At 42.8% G+C, this 14,669-nt stretch overlaps 1 protein-coding gene across 14 annotated transcripts in view; it reads left to right on the plus strand.

Annotated features, from left to right (window-relative positions):
* LOC126980807 (monocarboxylate transporter 9-like) overlaps nucleotides 1-14,669 on the plus strand; it is a 26,896-nt gene continuing 12,227 nt past the window's right edge. For 13 of the 14 annotated variants that reach the window (XM_050832109.1, XM_050832029.1, XM_050831117.1 and 10 more), the window contains exons 1-9: nucleotides 1-226; nucleotides 4,150-4,337; nucleotides 6,888-6,973; nucleotides 8,040-8,166; nucleotides 10,607-10,750; nucleotides 11,984-12,166; nucleotides 12,338-12,774; nucleotides 13,050-13,217; nucleotides 13,637-13,823. In XM_050832109.1, the coding sequence (XP_050688066.1) occupies nucleotides 4,223-4,337; nucleotides 6,888-6,973; nucleotides 8,040-8,166; nucleotides 10,607-10,750; nucleotides 11,984-12,166; nucleotides 12,338-12,774; nucleotides 13,050-13,217; nucleotides 13,637-13,823 (1,447 nt within the window). In that variant the 5' untranslated portion in view covers nucleotides 1-226; nucleotides 4,150-4,222. The remainder of the gene's footprint in view (nucleotides 227-4,149; nucleotides 4,338-6,887; nucleotides 6,974-8,039; nucleotides 8,167-10,606; nucleotides 10,751-11,983; nucleotides 12,167-12,337; nucleotides 12,775-13,049; nucleotides 13,218-13,636; nucleotides 13,824-14,669) is intronic. The other variant, XM_050832188.1, reaches the window with a different exon arrangement.

A 14,669-nucleotide genomic window follows, 5' to 3' on the forward strand; every position in this document is an offset into this window, starting at 1 on the left:
ATCAACTGGTCAGGCATCGCTCAGCACGCCGGTCGCCGATGCAGCTGGAACTCAGTTGAAAATCAGTCTCTCGAGGTGATGGGCGTGAGTCAGCCGCGGTTCTGATGTCTTGAGAGAGAAAGATTCATAGATCAAAGAGAGACAGAATTGTGCCTTCGGGACGGGAGCCAGCAGCCAAAAATCGCACGTTCTCTGTTCTCACACCTGAATTCTTTCTTCCTATAAGGTATTTTTTTTCCCTCTCTCACTTGGAAGTTAAATAAACAGGAAGGTTATGTAACTGAGTTCCCGTACTTGAGCGTGATAAGAAGAAATCTTTATCGTGCGTCTTAGATTTAGCTTTGGTCAACGCGGTTCAGATAATGACGTGTTTCTGGGACCAGTTATGCAGGACTTCCTCACAGAATGCACGCCGCACTCACCCAAAATGTTATGTAACAGTTGGCTGTAACTCCAGTGTGGGGCATGTCCGCATGTCAAGTTGTCAACAAGCGCCTATATGGGCCGGTACATTGGTGCATCGTGCGGCACCTGCAACAACAAACTGAGAGAAAGTGACACACCACACTCATGACTGTTGAAAACCCATGTATCTCTAATGGACCTTGAGTTTTTCGATTTTATTTCCTTTGGTTGATCTGTGGCAGTGGAGTGAATTATGGTCCGCTTTTATACACACCCTTTTCCATCCTTTTTCAAATTCCATAGAGTGGAAGAGAAGGAGTTAAGTTACATTAGAGAGGGGAAGCTGTGTTGTTACTCGCTGAGTCGCCGAGAAGTGTCATGCAAACGAGAGAAACACACACACACACACACACACACACACACACACACACACACACGAGACAATTAAGTAAAGAAAAATTTCAGCATGTTTGAGTGGAGGGAAGGAGGCAGGAAAAGTTCGTATTCATGGAAACAGTTCATGATTACGTATATTTGTCGTAATCTCTTACACTGATACAACTGTAACGTAATCAACTGATCTCATGTTACATAATTATTCGCTAAGAAGGAGAGAGAGAGAGAGAGAGAGAGAGAGAGAGAGAGAGAGAGAGAGAGAGAGAGAGAGAGAGAGAGAGAGAGAGAGAGAGAGAGAGAGAGAGAGAGAGAGAGAGAATTTTTTTTATAGTGAAGGAGACAGCTCAAGGACACACACACACACACACAAAAAAAAAAAGCTCGCTATAAAATTAGCTTTTATCGAAAGTAAAATTAGATTAAAATGTGTACGCACAAACAGCAGCAACAGCAGACCCGCGAGGGCAATTGGCTCATTTGCTGGTGGGGGCAAAAGGTGTGGAAGTGTAGGAGGAGGGCGGAGGATCGGGAGGAAGATTTAATAGGAGGAGATTCAAGGGCAAGGTCAGCATTGGTCTGCCTGAGAGGAACCAGGTCACCCGCACCCAAAACCACCCGCATTGCCGACCTGGACTTTGAGGCGACGGTGGTTGGTAGACGTATCAACCACAAGCTCTGTTAGCTTAAGAATAATATGTTTAGTAAGGTAACTCTTGATTTATGCGAGTTTGGTTTACGCGTTTTTTAAATAACGCGGGGTCCAAAATTCAAATAAATGTTTTATTTACACGTTTTTTTTTTTTTTACTTATACACTTTTATTTGGCGGGGTGGCCATCAGATGTACCGGACTAGCTATGCTATGCGGGTACCCAGACTGCTCGACTGGTACTACTGGTACCAATACTCACCAGTCACTCATGGTATTTCTCATTTCTTCCTCACACGGAGGAGGGCTGAGAGGACTGAGTGGATATCTATATGATATCTCTCTTCTCTCTCTCTCTCTCTCTCTCTCTCTCTCTCTCTCTCTCTCTCTCTCTCTCTCTCTCTCTCTCTCTCTCTCTCTCTCTCTCTCTCTTCAAGAAATGAATTCTTTAGTTTTTTTCGATGAGAGCCTACCTAAAGATTTACATCGGCCACAGTCACTGGCGGGGTGGGGCCATTGAATTGCTTTGTGAAAGGATATGAGAGAATATACCACTCACAACGCAACTCTAATAGATGGAGGCCCGTAGTGGTAGTAGTAGTAGTAGTAGTAGTAGTAGTAGTAGCTCCAAACTATGGAGCCCTCCATGATTATGTGTCGGGAAAATAAACATGGGTGGAGGTATCATTTATGTTGTTGTAGTAGTAGTAGTAGTAGTAGTAGTTGTTGTTGTTGTTGTTGTTGTTGTTGCTGATATTGTTGCAGTATTTAAAGTATTGGTATTAGAACAGTGGTTCTCAACCGGGGGGCGCGCCCCCCTGGGGGAGCGCGGACACTCTCCCGAGGGGGCCCAGCTTGCAAAAGGTTGAGAACCCCTGTATTAAGATAGTGTAGATACGACTTTATTGAGGTCATATTATAATAAGTATGGTATCTTTATAGGTGGCGTGACGTTGTTGTGAAAGTAAAGGTACAGTCATAATAGTGTGCTGGGATGACCCGAGCACTTCATTCCTCCTTCACAGATGAGGGGGAGGATGATAGGGTTAGTATACAGTTCAAGGGGGTGAAGAAGGGACACACACACACACACACACACACACACACACACACACACACACACACGTTCCCGACGGTGATACGAATTTACAATCAATATTTTTACGAGAATACATTGGTGAGTAAAAATAAACTCCCTCGGCCAAACACTTGAGCTATTAGGGTACGTTTCGGTGTTGTTACCTAACGGGGGACTTTTGGATGTGGTTATCGTGAGTGTTTCTGCTTGGGGGGAGTGATAACAAGAGTATGGCAACCAAGCAGGAAATATACACGTCACGGCAGATAGAGAACCAAGTGGAGCGATGAAATCCAGAACTTTGCCGGATCAGAATGGAGATAGACACACTAGCAACATGCAGAGAGAAGTGCAAAGCGTTGGGAGAGGTCTTTTTTTGTCCTGTAATACGCTAGTAATCCGCGACATGCAGAGAGAGGTGCAAAGCGTTGGGAAAGATTTTTTTATGTCTTGTAATGCAATAGTAATCCCCGCTGCTGTTAATGATGATAATAATGATAATGATGAGTATAATAGCCTGATCTGACGTGTATGTTTTATGCAAGATCTGTGGAAACAACTACAGCTTAAGGAGTACTTGAAAAAAAGATAGTGTGTGAGTTAAAAAGAAATCTTGTATTGGTACAGATAAAAAATACCATGCCTGTAAAAACTTGGAGTATGTACTTATGTCCATTTAAATAGATCATTACGTACGTTGCTAGGAAACTCGGTACATGTGAAGCTACTGACTGCAAGGAAGGCGCTGTGATTAACACGCAAATGATTGAATGGTTCTCTCTCTCTCTCTCTCTCTCTCTCTCTCTCTCTCTCTCTCTCTCTCTCTCTCTCTCTCTCTCTCTCTCTCTCTCAATGTAACACGACTGATCTTAAAAAAAAGCTCGTCCGCCACTTCCTCCACCTTGATATTCGCTGAGGCAGAAACGCAACTTTTTGATGTCGAATTGTAGTATTTTAATTTAAGTTTAAGGGAAGACCACCTAGTCTGGACCATACTATAGGGTCCGTGTGGCCTGAACATCTATGTAGATCTGTTAAGAAATTAATGATAGCAAAAATCAGTAAACGCACCTGAAAGTATACCAAGATACCACCCGCTTTATTTTCACTTGAGCTGTCCCTTTTGTCGAACTGATAAGCTTTTACCTATAACACGAGGACATGATGGGAAATTGATGGAAAAACAAAAAAACGAAACTGCAACGAAACCAGAAAAGATCAATAGTCACCGATGAAAAGTATGAAAGGAAAGCAAGATTGTCAAACTGATAAGCTTTTACCTATAACGCGAGGACATGATGGGAAATTGATGGAAAAACAAAGAAACGAAACAGCAACGAAACCAGAAAAGACCAATAGTCACCGATGAAAAGTATGAAAGGAAAGCAAGATTTGGAACGGAAATTTGTGTAATGCCAGATTTTAGCAAGGACGGAAATATATTACAATTACTTAAGCATACTTTTTGACTTCACCTATAGTTCCGTCCTTGCTAAAATCTGGCATTAGAAAAGAACGAAAAGTAACACAAGAAAAATATTATAGTGAAAGAGGAGAACTTATTAATCAAAATCGTGGAAGGAAATCAACTTTTTTAAGCTCATGTCTTTTAACCCAAACAGAAACATCACCACATACACCACCACCACCACCATCAACACCATTACCACCACCAACAACACAAGCGCATAGGCGATGAAGGGGAAAGTGGTGGCCGAGGACAAGGTGGGGGAAACTCCTGAGTGGACGAAAGATGCCAAACCGTTGCTGGGAGAGAGACAGCCACCCGCAGGCGACCCACCAGCTGCAGGTGAGACGAGACCCAACCTTGCAACCCCTTTCCTATGCTTTTTTTTTTAGCGTCAAGACCTTTGTGGTGGCTGCTGCGGTTGTTATTTTCATTATTAATATTGTCGTTCTTAATTAGGGGCCTCTACCAACTTCTCCTATTCTTTTTTTAGCGTCAAGATTTTATTGCTGTGGTGTTTGTTACTATCATAATTACTGTTACTCTTGTTCGTCTTCTTCTTATTCTTATTATTAGTAGTAGTAGTATTGTTGTTATTATTATCATTATAATTAGAAGGCTAGTAGTAGTGTTCACAGGAATGATACCCCCCCAGATCTCAGTGAATCTTTGAAAGGGCGCAATTTAGGTCCTAAGGGGGGAGCGGCCGCCCCCCCCCCTGGATCCGCCACTGGGCTGTTGTTGTTGTGGTTGTTATTATCAGTATTAGCCTACTGTTGTTGTCGTTCTTCTTATAATTTTTTCGATAAGGTATATGAGACGAGAACCAACCTTGCAACTCCTTTCCTACACTTTGTTTAACCCCAGAATATTGTTGTTGTTGTTGTTGTCAATCTTGTTTTTCTTATTATTAACACTACTTGTTGTTATGGCTGTGGCTTTTACTTGTCATTATTATTATCATCATTATCAATCTTCCATTTTCTTCTTCATATTATAATTTCTGTTTTTACCATCATCATCGTTAGTAGGCTATGTAGCTACTCAGACGAACAGATTAGCTTCGTCCTGACCGTAAGTAACCCTTGCTCAGCGGTCGCTCAAGTAGCACACAGATTAAGCAGGTGATGGCGCAAACCCTGCACCTGGGCACTTCATCGGAGTACATACTATTAGGAAAAAAGTGGAGAGATAGTAATGTAGAGGGAGGGAGGGAGGGAAGCGGGGGCGGGGTAATCCTTTTTTTTTTTTAGAAGCTTTTGGCTCTCACAACAAATGCTTTCAAAGTCAACAACAACAACAACCAACCACCACCACCACCAACAACAACAACAACAGCAACCAACACCAACAACCATAACAGAGGAAGTTAGTCGGGTTTTCAAGAGTGTTATTTTACATTGACGTTGCAGAGGCCTTGTCAAGCTTTATTTTTAGGTGCTTCCTCTGGCGCTCGGCCCATGCTATCCCCCGGTGCTCCACTTGATCGAAGTCGCTGAAGTTAGGGTCACTCTAATCTGGGCAGCATGTGCAATCATCCTCCACTCGACGATGGGTTGAAATATCAGCGTGTTTTGAAGGGACTCGAAGCTAGGTCCACGGACTCACCACGCACGCACTCTGACATGAAAATGGAAATACGAAGGACGGTATTGTCAGACGCTCCCACCCCTCACGCCAGCTATTTCCAGAGGCCTAAAAGGAGGTTAATCGAGTTCTAATGAGTGTTCTCTTAGGTTCACGGTACAGAAGAAGGCTGAGACTACCACCAGGGTCATCAAACTACGCCTGGAAATGCCCTAAACTCCCACGAAAGCCAAGTAAATTACGTGTTCTTGGGCGCCGAAGTGTTTAAAAATATGGCCCTAAGACACCTCTCCATCCTAAATTGACCTCTCTTTTGGCCACTCTGTACTTATCGCTATATGAGAGCAACAGTCAGCGGGCTTTTTTTTTTTTTTTACATATTCTTTTTGTTGCCCTTGAATTGCTCTGTGCTGTAAAAAAAAAAAAAAAAAATCTACGAAAGCTTTATCCATTGTGGGTGTGTAAGCCTCGAAGTATTTGGGACTATGGGCCCAGAACGATAACCAGCCTATGTCCTTTTTCCATCAAACCACACTGAGGAAGATAGAACAGTCCTGGCATGGCAGAACTACAACCAGCCTGTATATATTTTTTCCATCAAACCACACTGAGGAAGTTAGAACAACCAGCCTGTATATATTTTTTTCAGCAAACCACACTGAGGAAGTTAGAACAGTCCTGGCATGGTAGAACATAATGTAGCCTTTAATAGATAACAGATAAAGTACGCTTGGGAAAAAATAGCTGCATCATTTGAAGGTAAGGGGGGGGGTATACTTCAGTCACCCCCCCCTTCCCTTCCCCCTCTCCCCCTCTAATGACTAGTTTTTGTGGGGATTCGCTTCTGATGCAAGGTCACGCTACGTTGACAGGTGCGCATTCAAATTCCTGTCATCCTGTGACTTTTCTATTTTCTTTTACGAAACTGGAAATAACTAGTAAATCAACCAACCACTCCTACCTTCCCGAAAGAAGAAGAAGAAGAGGAGGAGGAGGAGGAGAAAGAACGGAAGGGGAAGAAGAAGAAGAAGAAGAAGAAGAAGAAGAAGAAGAAGAAGAAGAAGAGAAGGAAGAGAAAGAAAAAAAAAAGAAAAAGATGACGGGGAGGAGGAGGAAGAGGAGGAGAAATAAAAAAGAAAGAAAAGACGAAGAAAAAGAAGAAAACTCAGATACATTAACTTACTTACATGACTGACTAATTCATTCACTTTAACTAATATATCTTTACTCCATACATATCACTTAATACATTAACTAACCCTAACGACAACGCTGACTTCACTAACAAGCGGTCTCACTGAACAGGCAAGAACGGCGATGTGGCGGGGTCGGCGGAGAAGCCTGACGGAGGGTGGGGCTGGTGTGTCGTGCTGGCGGGGGCTACGTGCATGGTAAGTGAGTGCTCGTGTGTGTGTGTGTGTGTGTGTGTGTGTTAGGTCTATCTCACCTTGCACGGGTCACTGACAAAGGTTAGATTGTTGCTACGACGGGTGGATCGGGCAGGGAGAGTCGCCTAAGGGTATAACATCTAGCGGTCACTTGGGTATACGGGTATTCAACACTCACCAAGGGTCTCAAAGGCGTTACGATACCCCTTAGAGAGTCCAAGGATATTAACGGTGGTCAGGGCAGCTTCATGAGGGTATGTATGTCTTGGGTGACTTTACGTTAGTGTTGCTGGTCATGTTCAAGTGTTGTATAGTTTTGGGGGGAGGGTCAGAGTGAATAACCATTCCGGGAGATACGCAGGAGCTTATGCATTCCTTAAGTGTGTGTGTGGGGGAGGGGGAGTGTGTGTGTGTGTGTGTGTGTGTGTGTGAGTGTGTGTGTGTGTGTGTGTGTGGTGGTGGGGGGGGAGTTGATTCCTATAAGCGCAAATTCACACAGGTTTTACTATTTTTTCTCTCCTCCTCCTCCTCCTCGTCATCATCATCATCATTTTCATATCTTCCTTTCTCCACTTCTTTGTCTTTCTTCTTCGTCTTTCTTTTTCGGTTTTTTATTTCTGGGTTCCATAATTGTTTTCGTTTCATGTCCTGTTTCTCCTCCACCTTCTCTTATATCCCTTCCTCCTCCTGTTACTCCCTCTCCTCCTCCTCTTCCTTCTTCTTTTACTCCCCGTCCTCCTCTTTGTCTTCCTTGTCCTTCTCTTCCTCTTCGTCCTAATTTTCCTCCTTTATTTTTATTTCATCTCTTCTGCTTACAAACTCGTTCTAATCGATATTGGTGTCACTCTGTTCTCCTTCCTACCTCCTCCTTATCTTTCTCCTCTTCCTCCTTCTCTTCCCTTTCCCTCCTTCGTCCTCATTTTCCTCCTTTTCCTTCTATGTATTTCCATTTCAATTCTTCTGCTTACAAACTCGTTCTAATATATATCGGTGTCACTCTGTTCTCCTTCCTACCTCCTCCTTATCTTTCTCCTCTTCCTCCTTCTCCCCCCCCCCACCCCCACCCTAGATGCTGGTGGTGTCTCAGGGACCCTGCTTCGGGGTGTTGTACGGGCAGCGGCTGAAAGAACTTGGCGCCTCACCCAGCCTGGCAACCTGGCTCTTCAACATCCAGTCTCTCATTTGGAACCTTGCAGGTGTGTGTACGTGTGTATATGCGTGTGTGTGTGTGTGTGTGTGTGTGTGTGTGTGTGTGTGTGTGTGTGTGTGTTCCTTCTTTACCGTGTTCTCTTTCTCTCCTTTCATTCCTTTTCTTTCATTTTCCTTCTGTCTATCTATCTGTCTGCCTCTCAATCCGTCTAATTCTGTTCTACATGTATAAACTTCGTGTGTGTGTGTGTGTGTGTGTGTGTGTGTGTGTGTGTGTGTGTGTGTGTGTGTGTGTGTGTGTGTGTGTGTTTCTCCGCTAGAGTTTTTTTCGTTTTTTTTTTTTTCATTAACCGGTCACCCATGCAGTTTCCTGTTTGTATCTTTTTTTATATTTCCACCTACGATGACATCTTACTTTTTAATCCCAGGCGTTGCACATGAGCTAGCTTTCAAGGATCTTACACATCTTGCATGTCTGAAATCTATTTTTAAACATTTTATCCTTATTATTTTTTTTTATTCACTTTTTTATTATGTACATGTTTCTCTCTTGTAATATCGCAAATCACGTTACGTATTGCCTGGGGAGTGGGATGGCATGTTCCTCCCTTCTTTGCTGTGTACTTTCGCAACAATAAACCATCAATCATTCCATCAATCACGTCTTGGAGATAATGGTGTGAATGCTTATTTGTTCCCGCTGTAGTGCCGCGGCGACTAAGCCTGATGGGCCAGCCTCCTACAACTCCCTCTTCCACGGGGTTACCTCTTTGGCCGACTGGTTAAGGAGTGGGTTTCCCGTCTCGCTGGTCGCGGGTTCGATCCCCGGCGCCGGCAAACCTCTCCTTGACTGGATGAATTCTTCGTGTATTTCGTTACATGCGGTGGTCGTGTGGGAGTGTAGTAAAGATTAAATTTCGGTCGTTACACCGCGTTATCAATAAACCCAGAAAATTTCAAGTTAATGTATCCTGTTCTGCATTTTTACTGAACGGTTCATCCAGTTCAACGCACTATTCGTTATGATAATCCATCAACGTATATATCATGCTTACATCGCCAGAACTAGTTTGCAAGGGTCGTAAACCTTAGCGTCCTTCTATGTCAAACCCAGGGTCAAACCTGCCTCCAAGCTTACTCTTTCCTTATTTTTTTTCCCTCGCTGGCCATCCAGGTCGACGTATTCTTTTTTATATCTCCCTCTGCGAAGATATCCAACTCTCCTCCTCAGGCATTACACATGGGCTACTTTGCAAGAATCTTATACCATTGCATCTGTCTCAAATATGCCTCTGTTAACATTTACGTACTCATATCTTACTATTCTCTTTAAGTATTGTACATGAGCTACCTTGCAAAAATCGTATACTATTGCATCTATCCCAAATATGCCTCTGGACATTATCGTACATATCTTACTTTTTCCACTGTACACTCTCAGAAATGACAGGTATATAAAGGGTATGTTTGCAATGCGAGGTGATATTTTTATCCATACACCCTTTTTCTACCTTAGTATTCTGAGTAAGGGTATATTTGAGCGAATGATACCCTTTTTTTATTACACATAAGGGTTGAGAAAGGGTATGTATTGTTCCCAATAAGAAAAATACTATAGGCATTGCACATGAGCTTGTTTGTAAGTGTCTTTTTAAACCATTGCAGCTATCCCAAATCTGCCATCTAAGCATTGACGTATACTATACCTTACTGCTCTAACTTAAGGCATTGCACATGAGCTTGTTTGTAAGTGTCTTTTTAAACCATTGCAGCTATCCCAAATCTGCCATCTAAGCACTGACGTATACTATATCTTACTGCTCTAACTTAAGGCATTGCACATGAGCTTGTTTGTAACTCTCTTTTTAAACCATTGCATCTATCCCATATCTGCCATCTAAGCACTGACGTATACTATATCTTACTGCTCTAACTTAAGGCATTGCACATGAGCTTGTTTGTAAGTGTCTTTTTAAACCATTGCATCTATCCCATATCTGCCATCTAAGCACTGACGTAGGCATTGCACATGAGCTTTTAAACCTTTACATCTATCTCAAATTTGCCTCTAAACATTAACGTATACTACATACTTATAAATCTCACTGTTCTAATTTTAGCCATTGCACATGAACTAGTTTGCAATGATCTTAAACCCTCACATCTATCTCAAATCTGCCAATAAACATTTACGTGTATCTTAGTATTCCCTTTAGGTTAGGTTAGGTTAGGTTAGGTTAGGTTAGCATCTCTCCTTTCTGCACTGTTTTATTATAGTGTTTCATCGTCTTACTCTACGATACAATATTTGTTTTCCTGTTTTAGTATGTTAGTAAAGAAGAATAAAAGACACAATTCATGTTTATTTAAGCACTGCACATGAACTAGCCTATACCTTGCAATAACATTTTAACATTACATTTGTCTCTAAGCAGCCTCTAATAAACTTCGGTGGCTTCCTCTTCCTCCCTCCCTCTCGTGCACCAGGTCCGTGGGCGGGGCCGCTGACGGAGGTGGCGAGCTACCGGACCATCGCCGCCTCGGGTTCCCTGCTGGCGGTGTCCTCCCTCTTCATCTCGCCGCACGTCACCGACCCCCACCTGCTGCTCCTCACCGTGTCCACCATTGTAGGTAAGCTAAGGCGGTGTGGGAGGAGGGGGGAGGGGTTATGTGAGTGTGTCTGGGGAGGGGGCGGGGTGTTGTGTGTGTGTGCAAGTGTAGAGAGAGAGAGAGAGAGAGAGAGAGAGAGAGAGAGAGAGAGAAGTGCTGCATAAGGGCATTGACTTCCAATACGACGATGCGACGATGCAGCTGAAGTTGTTGATACCCCTGAAAAAAAAAATTATATATGCATCAGGAAATTGCAAATTCAATAGCAAACAGATGTACATGATAAGTGTGCGTAGGAAAGTGGCGTGTGTGTCTGTGTGTGTGCGTGTGTGTGTGTGCGTGTGTGTGCATGTGTGTGTGTGTGTACCTTTTTTTTTTGTTATTGTTTTTTACAGCAGAGGAGTCAGTTCAAGGGCATAAAAAAAAGGTAAGAAATGTTAAAAAAAAAAAGCCCGCTGAGGTTAGCAATACAAGGGTGTGGGGCGCAGTATGTCATGAACTAGGATGTATTCCATGAAGGCCTTGTTTATGGATATGTGGAAGGCTGCATATGCGTAGTAAAGCTTGAACAAGGCTGTGTGTGTGTGTGTGTGTGTGTGTGTGTTCTCGCGTGTGTGTCTGTAACAGGATAACACCAGAAACTGCGGTATAGATTTGTCAGAGTTTTACGACCTTAATCCATCAACAGTCGTGTGCTGGTGATGGCTGCCCTGGCTCAGTGCCGCTCGTTACATCCACTATTCATGTTTACGAGCTGTGATACAGAGGTGCATTAGACGTGGTGCAATGGCTATGTCAACCTGTTACCTGGCAGACTGAGGTTCGAGTCTAGCTCAGGCCGAAAGTTTTGCGCTTTTAACTCCTCCCTTGCATGAGCAGTGGTGATACGGCTGTGTAAAGTTAGTTCCCCTGTACTCATAGACCGGCTAAGTGTAATGACTGGTCGATAGAGAATGGTTGATGATTAGACTGGATAGGGGGAGAGTTGCTGGATAGGTTGATGAATAGCCAGGTGAACGTGGGGAGCCCGGAGTGCTGATCAAGCGGAGGACAGGGGTGGTGTGTGATGGTAGCACACAGTGATAGCTTGTTCACCTTTAAAAAGTAGTGATTTTACCTGTTTTTCAAATATCAGGGACTTTAACTTGCGGTAGATTTAGTGAAAAGAATGCAAGAAGGTCAAATGGCATTGTGTGTGTGTGTGTGTGTGTGTGTGTGTGCCGGGCGTGCCTTACCTTTGTGTCGTGTGTACAGGTGTGGGCGGCGGGTTGACAATCGTGTGCTGTTACCACATGACGGCTCTCTACTTTAACAAGCGGCTGGGCCTCGCCAACGGCTTCGTGGTGGCCGGAGGCTCCCTCGGCCTCATCCTGATGCCGCAGCTCACCTCCCTCCTGCAGGAACAGTACCCCTTCATGTGGGCCTCCTTCATCCTGGGTGAGTCTTCACCATTGTAGTGCTCCTCAGTGACCACTTAATTCCCTTCGCCGTGGCTGCCGCCTTTTATCGGCCTGACCTCTCACATGCCCCGGCGGAAGGTCAGTAAGTCACTTTAGCAAGATACTTCCGTCACCATTGAAGGTGTGCCTCAAATGTCCAACTTTGCAGGAGCCGTCGTCCTTCACGCCCCAGCGATGATGCTGCTGCTGCACCCGGTCAGCTGGCACAGCCGCCCCCCGCGCGCAGCCCAGCAGGTCCCGCAGGTCCCGTCCGTCGTTCCGTTGGTGAACGATTATGGCGTTGACAAGCGGCTAGATTCTATGAGGCAAGGCCTGCTCCGGGGTGCCTCCGTGCCTGTGGACCTGCTCAAGCTGGGAGGCGGTCTGAGGGTGGATGTGGCCCATTCCAAGAGACTTCGCACAGGCAGTGAGTGTCAGCACTCCGAGGGCCTGTTGAGGCGGGATGTGGCCCGCCCCAAGAGACTCCGCACATGCAGTGAGTGTCAGCACTCCGACGGTCTGTGGATGGAACAGAGGGGCTCAGCTTTCCGGCTGGGAGGTAGCACCCTCGTGGCCGGCAGCGTGCTCACCCTCCAAAACGAAACGGTAAGGGGCCTTAATTAAGATGTCTTCCTGAGATGGTCATGGTCTGCCATTCTATAATATAGCCATTATACAATAGCGGGCTGCAGCGAAGGGAGTTGCTATACATGTTTATATTCTTATAGCGATAGGTCTGGGTGCTCCCGTATCCAATCCCTGACCTCTGGAGGTGGTGCCTCCCTCTGTTGCTGCTCTTTACAGCTCGTGGCCAGCCTGTGGTCTGCGATCCATGCATTTGTCTTTACAACGACCTCAGCGCGAAGCCTTGTCTCCTGTAGATCACGGAGGAGGAACAGCAGAAGGGGATCGGGGAACAGCCGAGTGCCTTGAGACGCGTGTGGCGCAAGTTCCGCTCCCAGTACAACGTGCAGCTGATGAAGGACCCGCTGGCGACGAGCATTGCCTTGGCCACCTGCTGCACCATCACCAGTGCCGTCAACATCGTCGTGAGTATATATATACATAGGCAAGGCAAGGTGGGAGGGAAATAGCCTTAACAGTAATTTGTATCGTTGGAATTATTATAGAGACGCTGCAAATCTAATTGTTAATGCAAATTTTCCACATACATTTTGCTGAATTCCACCGTATACACTGTATCTAGTGTTTTTATGAGTCATATTTGTAATGATGTGTAAGGAGGGCGTACGTTATGAAGACCTCAAAACGTGGATTATAGTGCTCGATGAGAATAAAACGCACACTGTAGACATATTCAGTGGACACTGCCACCCTCTTCATTGTTAAGACGCAATAGAGAAAGGGTATATGAAGAAGAGGACCTAAAGAAGACCTGCTGAAACGGAGCAGCATATAGTAATCATTTACATCTACACATGTTGATTCTCCTTCCCCCTCCCCTCAGGCCATCATCCCCTTCGTGCTGGCGGAGGCGAACTACACTCTGCAGGAAACAGCCACAGCCATGTCGGTGGCCGCCATAGTGGACCTCTTCACCCGGCTCTTGGGGGCAGCGATCGCAGACTGCCCTAAGGTGGACGTCCGTTTCCTTTACTTCTTCGCGCAGCTCATCTACATCGTGGTGCCCTACGGTGAGGCGCGGCTCGGGGCGGCGGGTTAACTTTTACAGATTGACGTGTGTGTTGTGAGTTTCCGTGTGCGTGTGTGTATCACTGAGCTACAGGCTTTTTGTGTGCTTTGTTGATCTACTTATTATTGTTGTTATTATTATTATTGTTTTTACTGTTATTATTATTATTATTATTATTATTATTATTATTATTATTATTATTATTATTATTATTATTATTATTATTATTATTATTATTATTATTATTATTATTATTATTATTATTATTATTATTATTATTATTATTATTATTATTATTATTATTATTATTATTATTATTATTATTATTATTATTATTATTATTATTATTATTATTATTATTATTATTATTATTATTATTATTATTATTATTATTATTATTATTATTATTATTATTATTATTATTATTATTATTATTATTATTATTATTATTATTATTATTATTATTATTATTATTATTATTATTATTATTATTATTATTATTATTATTATTATTATTATTATTATTATTATTATTATTATTATTATTATTATTATTATTATTATTATTATTATTATTATTATTATTATTATTATTATTATTATTATTATTATTATTATTATTATTATTATTATTATTATTATTATTATTATTATTATTATTATTATTATTATTATTATTATTATTATTATTATTATTATCATTATTATCATTATTATTATTATTATTATTATTATTATTATTATTATTATTATTATTATCATTATTATCATTATTATTATTATTATTATTATTATTATTATTATTATTATTATTTTACTATAATCATCAGTTTTACTTTATCTTTAT

Source organism: Eriocheir sinensis, chromosome 1 (assembly GCF_024679095.1).
Source record: "Eriocheir sinensis breed Jianghai 21 chromosome 1, ASM2467909v1, whole genome shotgun sequence".
NCBI classification, from domain to species: Eukaryota; Metazoa; Arthropoda; class Malacostraca; order Decapoda; family Varunidae; genus Eriocheir; species Eriocheir sinensis.